The 20,481-nt window shown below is 40.0% G+C and overlaps 1 protein-coding gene across 1 annotated transcript; it reads right to left on the bottom strand.

The window, feature by feature from the left end:
* Window positions 1-6,110: 6,110 nt before the first annotated feature.
* Window positions 6,111-19,749, bottom strand: SERPINB13 (serpin family B member 13). Its single transcript, XM_047769486.1, has 8 exons — window positions 19,717-19,749; window positions 18,035-18,207; window positions 17,162-17,218; window positions 11,514-11,642; window positions 10,733-10,850; window positions 9,021-9,163; window positions 8,669-8,824; window positions 6,111-6,670 (listed from the first exon to the last, which is right to left on the bottom strand). Exons 2-8 carry the CDS (start codon window positions 18,197-18,199, stop codon window positions 6,266-6,268), a joined length of 1,173 nt encoding a protein of 390 aa, XP_047625442.1. The 5' UTR covers window positions 18,200-18,207; window positions 19,717-19,749; the 3' UTR covers window positions 6,111-6,265.
* Between the last annotated feature and the right edge of the window lie 732 nt (window positions 19,750-20,481).

Raw genomic sequence — 20,481 nt, forward strand, 5'->3', positions numbered from 1 at the left:
TAAAGATGATACAAGTTTGTTTTTCCTCTGGATAAAGCCAGTTAGCTAACACAGATGGTCACCCCACAATTACCAGGTGAATTGGGGATGAACTCTGTGTGACAAATGGTGCTGTCAAGTCTCTTACCTGAGAACTCATTATTGAATATTGTTTGAGAATATGTATGTAATGGGTTGTGTCTGATGGGCTATCTAACAGGATGAGATTTCCTTTGGTCTTTGCAATTTTTTAGCGAATTGCCAGGATTTAATGCATACTCAATAATAAAAGTGTTTTCTCTTTGGGAAAAGGAGTTCTGGCTTGGAAGAAGATTTTGTTTTTAATTATATCTCTCCAACACATTCCACTATTATCAAGAATAGGCTTTGTCCCACTGAAACTGACAGCACTAATGGCTTGAACCCATCTTCCGGGACTCAAACCCAGGCTAAACGAAGATTGGGAATTGAACCCATGGTTTTTCATTCACCCACTGTCAGGACTTAATGAGGTTCATGTTCTTTGTGCCTCAGCACAGAAAGAATTCAGGGAGAGGCAAGGTGATAGGCAAGAAATAGATTTATTAAGACAGGATGCTTGTGAGAGATGCAAGCGGACAGGCAAGGCTCTGCCCTGAGGATTAGGTGGGCTACAGTTTTATAACCCAAGGGGAGTGGGGGTGGGAAAAGACCACCTCTTCCTCCTTGGTATCTGGTAAGAGAGCATTTGGCCCCATAAGTTCAGACCAAGACTATCAAGGTGCCTATTCAAATCAGCAGAAGTGTGGTCCTTAAACTCCTGCCCTGTGTCTGAACCTGAATGTGGACAACCTCCCCTGATCCCCTACCCAATGACCTGAGGTAAATCTCAAGCCTCCACTGGTCAAGTGAGCCTGCCTCTTTTTTTTTTTTTTTTTTTTTTGGCTTTTTAGGGCCACACCCGAGGCATATGGAGGTTCCCAGCCTAGGGGTCTAATCAGAGCTGTAGCTGCCGCCTACGCCAGGGCCACAGCAACACAGGATCCGAGCCGCGTCTGCAACCTACACCACAGCTCACGGCAACGCCGGATCGTTAACCCACTGAGCAAGGGCAGGGATCAAACCCGCAACCTCATGGTTCCTAGTCGGATTCGTTAACCACTGCACCACGACGGGAACTCCCCCTGCCTCTTTTTGATGGCCCTCTTGAGCAATTATTAACTTACAGTGGTCTTCCAGAATTCCCTAGGTTTCCTTCTCTATCTATGGTCCCTTATTGGGACTTCCACAAGTACCTGTGTAACTATCCTACTCCATCCCTATCACCTCCAGAATCCTGCCAGGGAAGCTAAAAGAAAACGTGTGTGGTAATTGTAACTTGGAAGTGAAACCAATAAGACCCTGTGGGTCCTCCTGGGCGCAAAAGCCTTTCCAAGTCCACTTTTCTTATTTGCTATTTGTGGCAGGGGGTGGAGGGCGTTAGTTTTCAGCCTCCTAGACCTTCCTGAATACCAAAGGACAGATTCAAACAGTTGCTACTCAGGGAAGTGAGGTAATACAGAAACAAAAGAGGAAACTATAGTGCAGATTAAAGCAGGATCTTGGTTCCCCCTCAAAGAATATACATAGCAATATCCTTGAGCTCTTCTGCAAGAACTGAAGCCCCATCCAAGTGGAGGAAGGTAACTTCAGGCTGAGCCCAGGATTCCTGGAGCACCTCCCCCCACCCCCCACCCCACCCCCGTTACCTCACCACCAACCAATCAAGAGAAAGACACATCCCCTGCAGCCTTCACCATAAATTTTGCCTGTAAAAACTTCTTCCGGAAAATCATCAGGCTCAAGCCACTCATTCTCCTCATTCGGCCCAGCAGTAACCCTTTCTCTTCTCCAAACTCCAAAATTTCAATTTGTTTGGACTCACTGTGCTTCCGCCACAGGCACTTGTGTTCAGTAACAGAATAGAGAAGGTTCTGTTTTCTTATAAGCACCTGAGGCTAAGCTCTGCCCAGATTCCTGACCCACAGGAAATGGGAGTTCAGAAATGCTTATCGTTTTTTAGCTGCCACATTTTAGTATAATTTTTTTATGAACCAATACATAACTAACACAGAGGATGAATTTTTAATTTAATTAACTTAAATGTTATGTAGCCGCATGTGGTTGGTGGCTATACTATTGAATACCACAGGTTTAAAAATTAGACCTGCTTATAGCTTTCTGTTTCTATTGGGAATATGAGTATCAAGCAAGGTAAGAAAAGTCTACTTGTATGACCCCATGGGTCCATCATATGTGACTTAGGAGTCAGATCAGCTCCATACTTCTTATCAAGGAGTTAGCTGAATTCTCCCACAAAACTTCATCAAGCAGTCAGAAAATGAAACCAAAGAGAAACTCAGATTTACACAAAGAAATGAAGGGTGACCAAAATGATAAATTTGAAGTAAATGTAAAAGACATGTTTGCTCATTTTTAAAAGATAATTGCAAAAGGAATAGCAATCTATTGTGGGGTTTATAAGAAATGTGGAACTCAAGTCTATAATTATAATAGCACAAAGGACAGCAGAAGGACACCATCATGAAGTTGTACTAAAAATTAAGCAGCACAGTATTTTCTTAAGATAGCCTGTGAGAGGTTAAATATGCATGGTATTAACTCTAAAGCAACCACGAGTAAGTCAGTAGTAGAGAGGAAATGGAACACTAAAAATACTCAATCAGAAAGAAGTTGGGAAAAGAAGAAAAGGGGAACCAAATGAGAAAAGCAGAAAATATATGGCAGTGTGATAGATTTAAACACAAAATAGTTACAGCAAATGGCTAATGGCCTAAACACACTATTTAAAGGATAGAAGCTGTTAGACTACATTAAAAAGCAAGACCCAGAGTTCCCATTGTGGCTCACCAGTAATGAGTGTGTGGGTTCAATCCCTGGCCTCGCTCAGTGGGTTAAGGATCCGGCATTGTCATGAGCTGTACTGTACCTCACAGACATGGCTTGGATCTGGCATTGCTATGGCTGTGGCATAGGCCATCTGTAGCTCCAACTCAAAGCCTAGCCTGGGAACTTCCATATGCTGCAAGTGCAGCCCTAAAAAGAGAAAAAACAAACAAACAAAAAAACCTTTAAATTAAAAAAAAAAATCAAGACACAATGTAGTAAATAGTCTGACTCATTTTTGTTATTTGACTACTGATGGAGTTCAAGCCCCAACCCTTTTTCTTTCCAACGCAAGGCTGAGCCAGCTAGTGAGAAAGGCCTTGAGCTCCCTCCCCTGGAACCTGCAGGAAGTGCAAGCCAAGCAAGCTCTGACCCTGCCCAAGAACCCTTACCCAATCCCAGCTCCTAAACTCCCGGCTCTTTGCAGCCAGGAACCCTGCCATACTCTCCCCAGAAAGCCTCATTCCATGAGTAATAAATATATTCATACCTTCTTGGTGCAGGTTTGGAATCATTAATCTCAATGTCAACCAATTTTTCTTTGTTGTGGGGAGTCCATTTTATCTCCAGTGTTCAATGTCTATTTTATTTTATTTTTATTTATTTATTTTTGGCCCCTACCACAACATACATAAGTCCCCCCAGCCAGGGGTAGAACCAGAGCCACAGCAGTGACAACACCATATCTTTTTTTTTTGGTGATGTCACCACCAGGGAACTTCTGTGATGTCTATTAAAAAAAACCTCACTTTAAAAATAAGGAGATATCTATATCTCTCTATATGCATCTATCTATCTCACACATCTGTCTATCTATCTTTATAGCTATAGATATTTATACACACACACACATCTGTGTTGAATGAAAGGATGGAAAAAGATGCAGTATGCCAATACTAGCCATATGAAAGTTCAAGTGGTTATATTATTATTAAAAAAATTAAATCTCAGGAAAAAGGCTATTATCAGAGATGGAGAGGTAGTGGCGTGAGATAGAAACATAAAACAGTGGAAGAGAGAGGATCTAGAGATGAACTCAAAACATAAATATGTCACAAAGTTTCCAAAGTAATTATCCCACTGGGGGTAAGGACAGCCTTTTCAACAAGTGATGATGGAACAATTGAATATCTACATAAAAAAACAACAAGCCCCAACCCTTATTTTACACAAATTAATTCAAAATAAATCATAGATATAAATGTAAAAGCTAATATCATAAATGTTCTAGGAGAAAACATAGAAGAAAATCTTCTCAAACTTGAAGTAGGGAGTTCCTGTAGTGGCTCAGTGGAAACGAATCTGACTAGTATCCATGAGGATGCAGGTTTGATCCCTTGCCTTGCCCAGTGGGTTAAGTATCCAGCATTGCCATGAGCTGTGGTGTAGGCCAGCTGCTATAGCTCCAATTTGACCCCTAGCCGGGGAAGCTCCATTAGCCAAGAGTACGGCCCTAAAAAGACAAAAACAAAAATTAAAAAAAATTTTTGAGTTAGGCAAAGATTTCTTAGATAAGATGGGGGGAGCCATAAAAGAAAAAATTAAGGAATTGGATCTCATTAAAACTTAAGACAGCTTTTCAATGATACTATCAAGAAAATGTAATCCAGGATCCGGTGTTGCCGTGAGCTGTGGTGTAGGTGGCAGACACAGCTCGGATCCCGTGTTGCTGTGGCTGTGGTATAGGCCAGCGGCTACAGCTCTGATAAGACCCCTAGCCTGGAAATCTCCATATGCTTTGACAGCGGCCCTAGAAAAGGCAAAAAAAAAAAAAAGAAAAAAGAAAAAGAAAAAAAGAAAATGTAATCCATATATCTGAGAGGAAAAATTTTTATTCAGAATGCACTAAAAGCAATTACAAGTCAATAATAAGAAAACAATCTAATAAATATGGGCAAAAGATTTGTACACTTCACAAAAGAAGATGTACATAGAGTCAATATGCACATGAAAAGATGTTCAAGGAGTTCCCGTCGTGGCTCACCCGAAACAAATCTGACTAGTGCTCATGAGGACACAAGTTCTATCCCCGGCCTTGCTCACTGGGTTAAGGATCCTGTGTTGCCATGAGTTGTGGTGTAGTTTGCAGACGGGGCTTGGATCCTACATTGCTATGGCTGTAGTGTAAGCCAGCGGCTACAGTTCTGATTCAACCCCTACCTAGGTCGCAGGTATGGCCCTAAAAATATTTTAAAAAAAAAAAGATGCTCTATATCATTAGTTAGAAGGAAATGCATAAACTACAACAGCAATAAGATACCACCCTTACACCCACTAGAATGGCTGTAATGAAGACCGGCTACATAACCCATTGGTGAGTATGCAGAGCAACTGGAATGTCCAGAGATTGCTTGTAGAAGTTGTACAACCACTTTAGAGAACAATTTGGCAGTTTTTTTAATAAATTTAAATGTGTACTCATCATATGACCCAGCAATTTCACTCATAGGTGCCTACCCAAGAGAAATAAAAACATATGTTCACACAAAGGCGTTTGTACACAAATGTGCATAGAGCATTATGCCAAACACTTGCCAAACACTAGGGGCAAAATAGAGGTCCATCAATGGGTAAACCAATAAAATGTGGTTTATATATATGATGGAATAGTGTGTGTCAATAGAAAGAAACAAACTATTGATACCTTCACTACTTTGATGAATCTCAAAAATACAATGCTGACCAAAAAAAAAAAAAAAAAAGCTGGATCCAAAATAGGACATACTCTATGAATCCATTTGAATGAAACTCTAGAAAATCCATCCTATAGTGATTGACAGCAAGTCCCGCAGTTGCCGAGGCAAGAGCTGCAGGGGCAGTTGACTGGGAAGCAGAGCAAAGCAACCTGGGTGGATGATGCAAGTATTCCATATTTTGGGTGTTGTGGTGTTTCATGGGTGTATACATTTGTCAAAGTTCATCAAGTTCTAGGCTTATAACCACATTTACTTCACAATGCACAATGCTTATGAATCACCTATTTCCATAATCCTATTAATCTACTGTGGTAAAAGAGAGGATGCAAATATGGGAATCCTCTCTGCCTGGTACACTGTTTTATTTTGTTCTGACTTTTGAGTTCTAATTTATGTTTAGCTAATATGCTTTTAAATTCCGCTTCCTATGTTCAGTTTGCCATACTACCTGCTGAAAAAGAAAAAAGTAACACATGAATTGAGTACATTTTTGTTTTATTTTACCCCTGTATTATAATAAACCAAAATACTAGAACTGATAGGAGTCTCAAAAATCACTAGTCCATGGGTCTTCTTGAAGAGACTGTTTCTCTCCATTAGTGCATGAAATTATAAGACACTGATTTACTTTCAGAAGAAATCAATGGAGCCTTGATTTGACTGTCCTAAGGAGAAGAAAATCGGCCAAAGAAGAGGATGCTGTTGGACTCATTGTGCCTGATGAAGAACAGGAAAGGGTGATTGCAGTGAAAATTTTCATAACCTGGCGCAAATGTGACAGCAAAGCCCACACCGGTAGCAGCTGCAGCCTCTATTCCTTCCTCTGTCACTTCTGCAAAGGACCTGTGCAGGAACTTCTGGGCACGCAACCCAGAGAGGGAGAACATTTCAGAATAGCTGGCTTCCTGCTCACTGAAGGCATCGGCCACCCCCATGGCCTCCAGGACGGCCTCCAGGTCGTAACTATCCTCCACTTCAAACCGGGGCAAGCACAAGTCCACATTCCTTTCTTCCAGATGCCCTGGGCTAGTCCACTCTATTAATTTCTCAGGGGTTATTTTATCTATAATCTATTAAGAAAAAAAAATAAAGGGAAGACTGGCATGATTATCAATAAAAATTTGAAAGAGTGTAACACTAATTTATACCAGTTGGAAATTCTTGATTTTAGTAACAAATGAAAGTAGAAATTCCATTTCACTTAATTTTGTATACCAGGCACTTATCTTATGTTTCTCTATGTAAACTATCTGTGTATGTATGAAAACTCATTAAAGGAATTTGTAAAGGTGAAAAATAAGTCATTTCTTATTCTAATGGTCAAATAATATATGTTATTTAATTTTTTACTATTCCCCTCTAATCTTTGTCTACATATGTATTATATATAACTTGTATACTATATTATATATATTATATAAGTATATCATTATGATGGATATAATTATCTTATACATATATTGCTATATATGAATTATAATAGGTATTTATACAGTTGCAATCACATTGAAAATCCAATTTTCTTGTTTTAATGTAAACTTTTTCACATCACTGCATATCTCTCTTCAAACTCATATTTCATCAAGTTGATAAATTCTACCCAACATTCATCCTTTCATTCACTTAGCATCTAGTGTGTATCAAGTATCATGACAGATGCTGATAGATACTGGCATATAGTATTAATAATGAAATTATTATTATAAATTTCCAGCTAGGTATCCTAGTGTATTTAATGCAGAAATTACTGATTTGACTCAGAAAGGCAATTTTCTTCTCTCGAATTATCTCCCTAGGGTAAGTCCTACAATTGAGATTTTTGAGTCAGTTTATGGATACTTTTAAAGCTTGCATATATACTGCCATTTTGCTGTCACGAAATATTTTCCAACATATTATGCTACTGCAAGTGTTTCACAGAAACAGAATAACATCTAGTGTTATATAATAATATAGCAGCTATTATTTATTGAGTGCTTTCCATGAACTGGACCTATTTTAGGATAATTTTTTTTCATGTCCTAAATCCATTCTGGGAGATATCTTAGAATAGGTCCAAGACATGGGAAGCACTTAACAAATGTTAGGTACTGTATTATTACAATACTGGATGCAGTTCTACATATATACATGCGCACATACACATACACACACACACACATATACATTATAATCATTCAACAGTATACATTAGGAACCATGGAGACCATTTTATAAATGAGAAAATATTGAGGCTCAAGGAAGTTAAGAAGCATCAAAGAGAAAAAAGCTACTAAATAGATGAACAGGGATGTGAAACACAGCTTTCCTGTTTTCAAAAATACAGCCTACTAGCCACATCGATATTTTAACTGCAAAGTGGGTGAGACTAAATCAAAGGCTTCATGATTAAGAGTCCTATGGACTCTGGATGATTGTTATGTCAGTGTAGGTTCATTTTTGGTTAAAAAAAAAAAGTGTGCCATTATTAAAGTCATGTTGATTATGGGGGAGGTTATACATGTGCGGGGCCAGGAGGTATATGGGAAATCTCTGCACCATCCTCTCAATTTGGGGGGCCACGCCCATGGCATGTGGAAATTCCAGGGATCAAGGCCAGGGATCGAACCTGCAGCGCAGCAGCGACCCATTGCTGAAGTGACAAGGCCAGGTCTTTAACCTGCTGAGCCAAAGAGAACACCATTAATTTTGAGCTAAACCTAAAACTGCTCTAGAAATTATCTTTTAGAAAAATTAACTGTCTAAAAAGGAAATTCAAAAGGTCCAATAGCCTTCTGAATAGTGTGCACAATTTGTTACACATGTGCACATGGGATTTTTTTCCTGAGAAGGTAGAGTTTCTGAGTGACCTTAAATGTTCACATTTTCTCATCTCCAGATATTTCAGCATCGAGTGATACCATTTCCTGCTCCTCTTTAGACAGCTGTAGCTGTGCACAGAGGGAGAGGTAGTTTCGATTTCACCAGCTCCATATCGGAAGCTCTATGTCCAGGCTCACCCAGAAACAAACTCTGGGATGCAAAGCCTCAGGAAATGCAAGCAGGCCTGGGAAGATGCAGGGTTTTACCTTCTCCAGACCATCTATGTCATTGGGCAGCAACACGAACATGCTTAGGTCATTGTTTTTATATGGAATTCCCAGAATTTTGGCTTGCAAGTCCTCCAGGACCATGAAGCCAAAGAGCTGGCGCTGTGTCATCATCAGCACAGATCTGCTCGTGCTCTGCAACAGACCAACAGAGCACACAGTGTCAAAAGAGGCGGAAGACCACCGAGTGGGCTCCCCAAACCTAAATCATGCTAAAGATCAGAGCCTCAGAATCAGCATTTGCTATCTACCATGCACATTTGCTCAAATATGACTTCATATTTTACATTCTATGCATAAGCATACCACATAAAGTAATTACGGACCATACCTTATTCAGCCAAAATTCCTCTTCCTTGGTATTTTCTTTCTCAAACTCCCTGTCCCATTGCCCTTTAAAATAAACTACATTCACCGCCACCAGCTTGGTGGAGCTGCTTAAAGAGCCATCTGGAATCAGGTCCTTGATTTTTTCTGCAATGAACAACAACAGCAAAATTGGCCCATCTTCAAAATCACAACTGTAACACATGGCAGATACGATGAAGATGGATGTGAACGATCATTAAAAACTCAGCCAGGTCAGCACCTGAAGGCCTTGCTGACAAAGCGTTCATTGGCAGAATCATAGGAAGGTTTTCTCTTTGCCCACTGCCAGTTTATCCCATTGGATAAACTGAGGTGGGCAGGCTCTGGGATCAGACTGCCTCTGCTAGCATCCATCTTTGCCTCTTAGCAGCTGAGGGATCTTGGGCAAGTTATTTAAGCTCTCTTTGCCTCAGTTTCCACACCTGTAAAACAGGAATAAAACCTGCCGCATAGAGCTGTTGAAAGGGATAAATGATTTAATAGGTATAAAAGCACTTAGAACATCATCTGGATCATCAAAAGTACTAAGTGTGAGCTATTATTATTTTCACCCATTCAATACCCAACGTTTAGAGATGTCTTATTTTATTGCAAAAGGAGTTGATGTTTTTATCCTTGGGTTTAGCTCATCCCACATTAAATTCTGAAGAATACTGCCTTCAACCAGCCCTTTGATTGAGCCTTTTTTATTCTGCTTTTTTAAACGTTATTTCCTTATTTGAAGTAATTAGGAAGGAAAAAATATATTCTAAAGTAACAGATGTCTCCCTGATAACTGGAATAAAAAAATGTATTCTGAAACTAACATTAAAATATCAGCTATTGCTCTCAGAGTGTATTTTCATACTCACATTCCTCTCTGGTATTTCCTGTGTGTTTTGCTCATACTAGGAGATGGAGATGGGGAGGATGAGGTTGGGATTTTGTCAATATGTCTGCTATGGATGAGGCTCAAAGCTGCTACCATCCCTACATGATGCTCAGGGGGAGATGAGGCAGTGAAAGCAGGCAGTGAAAGCAAGTCTTGGTGGGAATGCTGAACAGTCCTCATTTGACAAAGAGACAGCAACCCTCTATGACATTTTTACTTATGGCCCCAGATTCAGAAGGAAAGGCTCTCACATAAAAGAAAAGATATGAAAGAGTTCCCCTCGTGGCTCAGCAGTAATGAATCCAACTACTATCCATGGGGATGAGGGTTTAATCCCTAGTCCCGCTCAGTGGGTTAAGTATCCAGCACTGCCGTGAGCTGTGGTATAGGCTGGCAGCTGCAGCTCCAATTTGACCCCTAGCCTAGGAAGCTCCATATGCTGCACATTCGGCCCTAAAAAGAAAAAAAAAAAAGGAAAAGAAAGAAAAACGAAAAGATATGAACCCAAGACAGACGAGCCCAGTGTCATTAGCCCCAAAGATATCGTGATTCACAGCTATACACAAATAATTCTCCACCACTTGTTTCCGTGGAGTGGGCTTCTTGTGGTCCCCTGCCTGCTTTCCATGGCTGTCTCCCCTTTTGCCCTTCCAGCCTGAAAAACCCATCTCCAATCTCCTCCCAAAGCTTGTGCACCCTGACGTCCCTTGCAGCCTCGCGCACAAGGCTTCACTCACAGAGGGTACTCAAGAAATGTTGTTGTTGTTGTTGTTTTTATGATCAATGATTCATCCATACTCTACCATTTGTTCGGCTTTCAACCCAGGAATTTATCTTCTTTCGACTTTCATCTGTTGCATTTACAAAATCAACAGGTTCCAGAGAAGCATGGTAATACTTTTCAACATAATCTAAGTATTTCTTTAGAAGAAACAGGAAAGGAATAGAAATAGCTTTAAAATTCAATGAATCCATTGCCAACATCTCTAAATAAATTCATCTGTACATCAAGATGACTAACATTGTAAACAGAGATTTTCAGGACCTGGGCCAATCAATCAAATACCTGCATGTACATTTTCATGCAAGTGCAACAGGGTTAAGGCAAAAATCAGATTTAGACTGCCCAGATTAAAAAGAAGCTCCTAGAGTACCCGTCATGGCACGGTGGAAATGAATCCAACTAGGAGCCATGAGGTTGCGAGTTCAATCCCCGGCCTCGCTCAGTGGGTTCAGGATCCGGAGTTGCTATGAGCTGAGGTGGAAAAAGCAGCTCGGATCTGGCATTGCTGTGGCTCTGGCGCAGGCCAGCGGCTACAGCTCTGATTGGACCCCAAGCCTGGGAACCTCCATATGCTGCACATGCAGCCCTAAAAATACAAATACAAAAGACAAAAAAATAAAATAAAATAAAATAAAAAGAAGCTCCCAAAGGGCTTGGAGGACAGGCAGGGGGCACACAGCAATGTGGGCTGAGCCAGGCAGTCAACATAGACAGCTTGTCTCCTGGACCCCCATCTTAACAGAGTCCTTGGGCCCTTCACAAATGTCACACACAGATGTGATGGACACAGAAAAACTTACTTGAAGGAAGAGGTAAGTCTTTTCTCCAAATAGCCTGTTGGCTATTTTCAGTCCATAATCATTAGTGGGTTTGCTTATCTCGTTCAAAAACCTTTGGAACTGGTGATGGATATCTTCTGTCTTCTCAATCTTCAAAAGCAAAACAAAAACTCAATGAGTTATCTTGGCAAAAGCAAGCCTAGTTTTGCCTCCAAGAGAACATGGCTGCTGGGTCTTTATCTCTGCCTGGCAGCCTTGAAGGTGGCCCATGAGTTTCATGTAGCCTGGGGATGTCAGGTAACTTTTACACAAATCAGATGATAATGCAAATCACAACCAATCTCAGCTCCACAAAAAAGCCTGCTCCTCTGGCCCAACACCACAGATCCTATTTTTCTGGTTCAGATTTCATTTTTTAAATCTCAAATGTAATTCCCCACTGAGTGTTTCTTATGCTAGGTTTTAGCCTCCCATTTACCCTCCTAAGCCCCTGAGGAAAGGAGATAATTCCTTGGATGATTCTCATCCACTACAGTATTTGACAACTTCTGTTCTAGACTGAATAAGAAAAGTAACTTCTGATGGTATAAGTTGCTATTTGTCAGAGCTATACATTAAGCTAAAGTGAGATTTATGCCAATCTCTGGGGGAAAAAAAGAACTTTTCTGGATTTTTTTTGTAGAATCCATCAGTTTTCTGATTGAGGGCTAAGGAGTCAAAACTGTGGCAGAGCCTGCTGACCCAGACACTTCCCTGAAAGAGACAGGAGCACTGTCCCACTGTCTGCTGAGCAACATCTGGCTGCCTGCATTCTCCCTGGATGTCAGGGAGAGGCATTTCAATTTTGAACTGAAAAGCTTATTCCTGATGGCACAGAGAACAGAAAGGTCTTCTTCCTACTGAATATGAAGCCCATAAGCTTCTTATTGGCTTGTTCATTTGATTTTATCTCTTTCTTTCACTACTGGTAGCCCAAGGCCTAGAGTAGTATCTGGCATATAAAAGACACTCAGTTAATTTTTGTGAATAATTAATGAAGACTTGAAGACATTCAAATTGAAAATGTGCATGCTGCTCTAATAAGATATCTGAGGCTGGGAGTTCCCCATTGTGGCTCAGCGGTAATGAACCTGACTAGCATCTATGAGGACACAGGTTTGATCCCTGGCCTTGCTCAGTGGGTTAAGGATCCAGCATTACCATGAGCTATGGTGTAGTGCAGATGTGGCTCAGATCTGGCATTGCTGCAGCTGTGGTGTAGGCTGGCAGCTACAGCTCTGATTCAGCCCCTAGCCTGGGAACTTCCACATGTACCTGCAGGTATGCCACCCCCCCAAAAAAAGGACAAAACAAAAGATATCTGAGGCTGGGAGTTCCCACTATAAAGCAACAGGATCAGTTGTGTCTCTACAGAACTGGGATGCAAGTTTAATCCCCAGACCAACACAGTGGGTTAAGGATACCACACTGCCAAAGCTATGGCGTAGGTCACAACTAGTTTGATTCCTGGCCCAGTAACTCCATAAACCACAGGGTATCCAAAATAAGAAAGAAAGGAAGAAAAAAAGGAAGGAAGGAAGGAAGGAAGGAAGGAAGGAAAGGAAGGAAGGAAGGAAGGAAGGAAGGAAGGAAAGAAAGAAAGAAAGAAAGAAAGAGAAGAAAGAAGAAAGAAAAGAAAGAAAGAAAGAAAGAAAGAAAGAAAGAAAGAGAGAGAGAGACAAAGAGAGAGAGAGAAGAGAGAGGAAGGAAGGAAGGAAGGAAGGAAGGAAGGAAGGAAGGAAGGAAGGAAGAAAGGAAAGAAGGGGAAAAAAAATCTATGTCTGAGTTTGACCTTTGGCTCCCTCATTGCTACTGAGCCTTTAAACATCTAGTACTTTTTCTATGGCTGCTCACATTGACTACCACATGATGCAAGCAATGAAGATAATGAAGCCTTGGAGAAATAATGGATTGATATAAAGAGAAGGATATAGTGGGGATATTCCTCCAGGTGTGACTGAGTTCATTTGAAAATGGAGAAAGGGAGGAAAGGCCTATTATCAAATAGGTTTGGAGTTTAAATTTATAGTATTATTGTTGCCTAGGAAACCACAAACTGAGAAATTAAAGTTGCCCTGAGTTGATAACATTCCAGGATCTTATTCCAGAAAAAAAAAAATTACTAGAAAACTAACAACATCCCAGTTTTTCCTGGACTCCCATACGTGATCCCCTAAATATTAGCTCATACTCCAAAACTACAAATCACAAGAAAATAAATCCCATGTCAAGAATCATAATTAAAAAATGGAAAGCAGCCATAGTAGACCCTCAAGGACTTTAGATGTTGACATCATCAGATATCACATTTAAAAAGCACTATATTGAGAATATTAACCAAAAAAGATACTGAAAAATAGTTAAGAAATAAGACAATCAACAATTTTCAAAATGGTTTCATATGGACTATAGATATATAGAATTTCTATATATGAATATTCAAGAAGCATTGAAATTAAAAGCTCAATAGATGGGTTAAATAGTGAAGGAGTCACTGCTAAATTAATGAACTTGGTGGATCTACTAATTTTCTCAGAATGCACTGCAAAGACAAAATGTGATTAAAAAATATGCATAACAGGTGAAGAAATCTGGAAGATAGAATAAGAATTCTAGCATCCTTTAAAAGTTAAGAAAGAAGAGAATGGAGGAAAAACATTATTCAAAAAATTAAGTGGCTGAGAATTTTCTACAGTTAATAAAAAGTATGGATTTTCACGTTCAGAAATCACAGTAAATTAGTCTTGGTAAATAAATGAATTCCACCATATACACATTGTAGTAAAATTCAGGAACAACCAAAACAAATAGCAAAGCTTAAATGCAACCAGAAACAGATCACCTACCAATCAAACCAACTTCTTAACAGCAATATTAGAAATGGAGAGTTGAATGGTATCTTCAAAGAGCTGAAAGAAAACATCAACCTAAAATTCAACATACAGTTAAATATTTATTCAAGAACAAACAAAGGCAAACACAACCTGATAGCATCCACCATCTGTAAATCTTTATTAAACTTCCCAAGAACAATGTCAGCAAGATGGCAGAATAAGAAACCTCATACTCTTCTTCCCCCACTGGAAACACTGACTTAATGGTGCAAGGACCAAATGCCTCTGTAAGAAATCCAGAAGTAAATTGAGAGATTCCTGTTTCCCAAATGAGCACGAAACCAACTGCATCAAAGCCCAGTAGGAAAATACATGACACTCACATACCAGAGTTCCTCCCCTGCCACACACAGCATTGTGCAATTGGGAGAAAACTCGCAACTTCTCCCTAGGGAGAGAAACAAGAGCATGGAATCTATGTCCAACATTCTGACTTTTCCAAAAGCAGCCTGAGGGACTGGTATCTATTTTGCCTGAAATACCAGCAGGAACAGGCACTAGGTTGGCCTCTGAGAATAAAGGCAAACGACAAACACCAGGTCTGCAATACCACAGAGTGACACCAGAGAGAGCTCTGGAGTAGAAACCAGAAAACCTCTTCAATTAGATTACCTATGGCACAAGCCCAGAAAGGATGCATCCCCAGCAAAAGCTTAAGAGGTCTCCAGACTCTCTAGCCAGGCTGATTGCAAAAAGTTCTCGTGGTATTAAATCAAACCACAAAGACTGGGAGCGGTGATTGATTTTCCAAATGTTAAAGTCCCAGCAGAAGATAGCAAAGTATGCAAAGAAACAGGGAAAGAGGTCCCAAACAAAGGAACAAATTAAATCAACAACCTAACTTTATATCTCAAGGTAGTGGGAAAATAAAAAACTAAACAGAAAGTTAGAAGAAAGAAATAATGAAAATTGGAGAAGAAATAAGCAAAATAGAAGTAAAAAAAAAGAAAAAAATTAACAAAAGCAAGAGTTTTTTTTAAAAAAAGATCAACAAAATTAGCAAAACTTTAATTAGACTAAGAAAAAAAATAGAAGACTCCAATAACTAAAATTAGAAATGAAAGAGGAAACATTACAATAAATGTCAAGGAAATAATAAGGATTTTCAGAGACTACTATGAACTAGTATATGTCCCAAAAATGGATAACCTAGAAATACACAAACTACCAGGACTGAATGATGAAGAAATAAAAAACCCAAACAGATATAACAGTAAGAAGATTGAATCAGAATTAAAAACTTCCAACAAAGAAAAGCCCAGGACAAGAAAACTTCATTGCAAAATTCTATCAAATATTTAAAGAAGCAGTAATATCTTTCTCAAAGACTTGAAGAGGAGGGAACATTCTCAAATTCATTCTATGTGGCCAGCATTACCCTGTTGCCAAAACCAGACAAAGAAATAAGAAAACTATAGACAAACATCCCTAATATTTTTTAAAAAAATACTCAACAAAACACTAGCAAACCAAATTCAATAGCACATTAAAAGGATTATGCACCATAACCAAGTAGGATTTTTACCTGGAATGCAAGGGTGGTTCAACACATGAACTCAGTCCATGTAATGTACCACATTAACAGAATAAAACACAAAATCCACATGATCATTTTAATTGATGTAGAAGAAGCATTTGACAAAATTCAGCATGCTTTCAGGATAAAAACATTCTGCAAACTAGGAATAGAAGGAGTCAACCTCAGCATAATAAAAGCCGCATATGAAAAGCCCACAGATAACATTACGGTTAATAGTGAAAGACAAAAAGCTTTTTACCCAAGGGTGAGGAATCTATCAGAAGGGTGTGCCTTTTACTAATTTGCACAAAGACCTTGCATGGGCTACCATGTTCGGAAGAAAAAGTATTCTAAAAACACCTGTGAGCACTGAGTGATTGATTAGACAGTGGAGCAGCTATTGGATCCAACTCTGTTGTACATACTCTGGAAGGAAGCCTGATTCATTATATATGCAACTGAGCCATGCAGACAACTGGCCATGTGAGATCGTGAAATGAACAGCTCACACTGGTGGGAGATTTGAGCCATGCTTTTATGAGGGCTTGGGAAAGGGCTATGACATCTGTCAGGGCAGATGTGCCCTTGCTGGGACCCCTATCCATCTCTGAATGCCAACCCTGACCTATAGACTTCATCCCTTTACTATTTTTGTGCAGACTGTCCTTTGAGAGAGGAATACTAGACCCTAGAATGGGAAGAGACCTCAGGAAATCATTGGTCCTGAGCTAATATATTTTTTAAAGTAAAATATCAGCAGGGTGGGGAGGGGTTTTAAATTAAAATGGAAAGTAGTAATAATATCACCTACTCCTACCACAGCCACCACTGGCTGAGTCACCAGTATGTTCTAGTTGCCATACTGGACACTTTTTAAAGAGGCTTAAAGATGCCCGAACCTGAATAGCTGTTAAGTGGCAGAGCCAACCAAGATCTGAACCCTAATCTAACTCTAAAACCCATTCACACTGCTGTAAGTACTTTTCAGTCTCTCAGCCTTTACCAATATATATCATAGTGGTTAGTGTGCATTAAAGTTGAGGTCTCTTCTTAACATTCGGGTTTATTACTGTATAATCCCACCCACATTATTTGGCTGCTCTGATTACCATTGCTTAACAATAAGCATGAATGATATTACCTCTTCCACTTGCTTCCACAGTGAACCCACATCTACAAAGCAACCCTATTGGAGGGTATAAGACATGTCTCCCTACCTCTTTTTCTTCAAGTTTGATTCTTGAGTTTTCTGTGTCTTTTTCCGAGAAAAGCACCTGGAAACAAAAAACAAAAAACTGAAAAAAACTATGGCAGTGGTCAGAGCAAGAGAATCTGTGTGAGATTCGGTCAGGGAAAGTGGATGTTTGAGGGGTTTTTTGTTTTTGTTTTTGTTTTTGTTTTGGGGTTTCTTTCTTTCTTTCTTTTTAATGGCCACACTTGTGGTGTATGGAAGTTCCCAGGCTAGAGATCGAATTGAAGCTGCAGTTGCTGGCCTATGCCACAAACATAGCAATGCTGCATCCCAGCCACATTTGCAGCTTGCAGCAACACTGGATCCTTAATCTACTGAGAGAGACCAGGAATGGAATCCACATCCTCACTGACACAATGTCGGGTTCTTAATCCTCTGAGCCACAACAGAAATTCTCAGATGTTTGTTAGTGAAACCTCATTGGTACACAGGTAACATTTCTCTCCTTGCAAAATAATGAAAGAGTCTGGGTTACCCACTCATCTCACCTACCTCCATTGTTTAATCCTTCATGAATTCTCCCTTGATGCGTCATTTATATCCTAGTGGAAATTATGTAACTTCTTCCAGTAGGTTTTTCCCTTCTTGCTCTATCTTTAATTACAGGGTTAATGGCTTTGGATGAGAACAGCCACCCAGCCCTCACTCAAAGGAATTTCGAGCAATGGGGAGCAGAAGACATGATGGAATTTTGAAGTGGGAAAAGCGCTGACTTCTCTGATAGACCTGAAATTGCTCCATGACTTCAGACGCTTTCTCTGCCCACAGGTCAAGCAGAGCACATTTTCAAGGTAGCACTAGAGAGTCTGTGCCTGGAAAGCAATGGAAACCCACCTACCTTCCATAACTGGGCAGCAGTGGCTCCATGGGCCCCAAGGAGGAACATGCCGATGGCTGCCTTGATACCCTCAGGGGAAAAGAAGATGTTGCGGTCATTCATCTGACTCAGCTCTTTGAAGAGATTGAACCCAAAACGAGTGTTTGCCAGGATCAGCGAATCCATGATGATTCCTGCAAGATCAAGAGTGGCAACAACAGTCAAAACCGAGCCAGCACTTCTTACCTGCATTGCTTTATGTCAGGGGGACTCTTCCTCTTCCCACACTGACCCCAAACTTAAGAGATTTTCACCCTCACAGTGAAAGGTCACTGCTGTCGGCTTCTCACTCCTGCTCTTGACAGAGGACATGAATCATTCTACATCACCACCTGGTTCTCAGTTCTCATGTCCCCAGGGAGCAGTGTTAATGCTTCACAAAGTTTTATTCTCGCTGGGCCCCTGTCAGAACCTGCTTGTATCTACCATCCACCCACCCCCCCTTCCCGGGGCTAAGCTCCCACAGGCGGGTCCAGTCCTTACCCCCACCCACACACCGAAAGTCTAATGTCTGCTGTGTCTGGCTGCTAACCCAGAAGCAGGCAAGAGACCGCCAGGGACCCCCACTGGCCTCAGATCCAAAGAGTATCCTCAGATACAGCCTTAACAAGAGCAAAGCCAATTGTCCTACCCTTCACTGATTCCTTGTATTTCTCAATCGATTTAAATCCAGTACAAAGAGTGGCCAGATAAATTAATTCTCTTAAACCTCAATCCCTAACTGCCTGAAAACTTGACCCTGAGTTGAATTTTCCTTTAAGGGTAATGACATATCTCTGACCATAGGTTATTAAGTGGGAGCCAAAGGGTTTCTTTCAATATAGAAAAGTATTGAACTTTTCTATATTGTTTCAGGCTTGTACAGTGAGTTCATGTTATTTATCATCTCACAAAAAAAATGTGAAGAGCAGTTAATATTTACCAAAAATAAATAGAACACACTTTAAATTTTCTTTGTTACCAGCTAACTTACAACTAGTTAATAAAGGCTGGAAAAAAATTCCTAAAACAAGAATGAGATCAATGAGGAATAAAATTTTTTGAAAGCCTACATACTCTGAGGGATTTTTTGCTACCAAGGGCCCATCCCCACTAAGGAATCTTACATCTGCTGTGAAATCTTCTATTTCAGGTGTACAGCAGAGGGAATCAGTCATACATATAAATATATTCATTTTTCCCATACAAACAACTATCGAGTTGTTTTTCCTGACTGATTCACTTTACGGTACACCTGAAACTAATATAGCATTGTAAGTCAACTATACTCCAATAAAATTAAATATAAAAAAGAATAATATTCAACTACTAATAAGGCACAGCTAAGCATCTTCAATAAATATCTCATAATCTCCATTATGTTTTAAAACAAACAAACAAATAAAAACAACAACAAAAAACAAAGCTTCCATTTATTTCCCGGTTTTCCTTGCAGGGATCCCTTGAAGGCTAACTCAGAAATAAGATGATTTAACTTACTGTCACATAAGATGAAAAAGATACAGTATCATGGCCACATAGGCACTGATTAAATAAAACCACTCAGAGGCAAGTTATACAGAATAAAACTACTTCTTTCAAGTTAGCAAACATCGTTTCTCAAAACACCTAAGTCTGAAGTTTGAGCTGAAGGAAGAACTTACCTGGCTTTTAGAGAGACAGAGGTGGCAGGGCAAGGAAGCATGTGGAAAATGAGTTGCTGAGATCTTAATTTATAGGTCTCTCCGCCTCTCCCTAGTCATTACAGTTTGCATTTCCAGTGAAACAACCTTGGGTTTCTCAATGATGATTTCCCTCATAAAATTAGCATGCAAGGTTTATGACAAAACTGAGCATTGGATTTTCTATTTCTTTCATCCATGGCCGTGAAGTTATGCACTTGAAGTTGTCAGCAATTGTGTGGGAACTGTAGTTCAAGTAGTACACACCTTAAACATGGAGAATAGAGTTTCAAGTCTAACTTATTCAAAATCCCGTAGACCTTCCTTTTGGGGGCCCCAGCATAAACAGGTCTAAATTAAACAGACAACAAAATAAGCTTAAGGAGTTCCTGTCGTGGCTCAGTGGTTAGTGAACCTGACTAGCATCCATGAGGACACAATCCCTGGCCACGCTCAGTGGATTAAAGATTCAGCGTTGCAGTGAGCTGTGGTACAGGTCACAGATGATGCTCGGATCCTGCATTACTGTGGCTTTGGTGTAGGCTGGCAGCTGTAGCTCCAATTGGACCCCTAGCCTGGGAACCTCCATATGCTGCAGATGCAGCCCTAAAAAGACAAAAAGACCAAAGTAAAAAATAAAAATAAAAAAACGAAATAAGCTTAAAAGCAGATGCTCAACCAAGGAGTTCCCACTGTGGGCTCAGTGGTAATGAACCTGAATAGTATCCATGAGGACACAGGTTCGAT

Source organism: Phacochoerus africanus, chromosome 2, assembly GCF_016906955.1.
Source record: "Phacochoerus africanus isolate WHEZ1 chromosome 2, ROS_Pafr_v1, whole genome shotgun sequence".
Taxonomy (NCBI): Eukaryota; Metazoa; Chordata; class Mammalia; order Artiodactyla; family Suidae; genus Phacochoerus; species Phacochoerus africanus.

What these genes read in the sequence shown, in the direction of transcription:
- SERPINB13 (XM_047769486.1), bottom strand. Translation starts at nt 18,199, where the DNA reads ATGGATTCGCTGATCCTGGCAAACACTCGTTTTGGGTTCAATCTCTTC. An exon ending in TCAAACTTGAAGAAAAAGAG is followed by an intron (nt 11,643 to 17,161) that starts GTAGGGAGACAT and finishes TTGCTTTTGAAG; the next exon opens with ATTGAGAAGACAGAAGATAT. An exon ending in AGACTTACCTCTTCCTTCAA is followed by an intron (nt 10,851 to 11,513) that starts GTAAGTTTTTCT and finishes TTTCTTCTAAAG; the next exon opens with AAATACTTAGATTATGTTGA.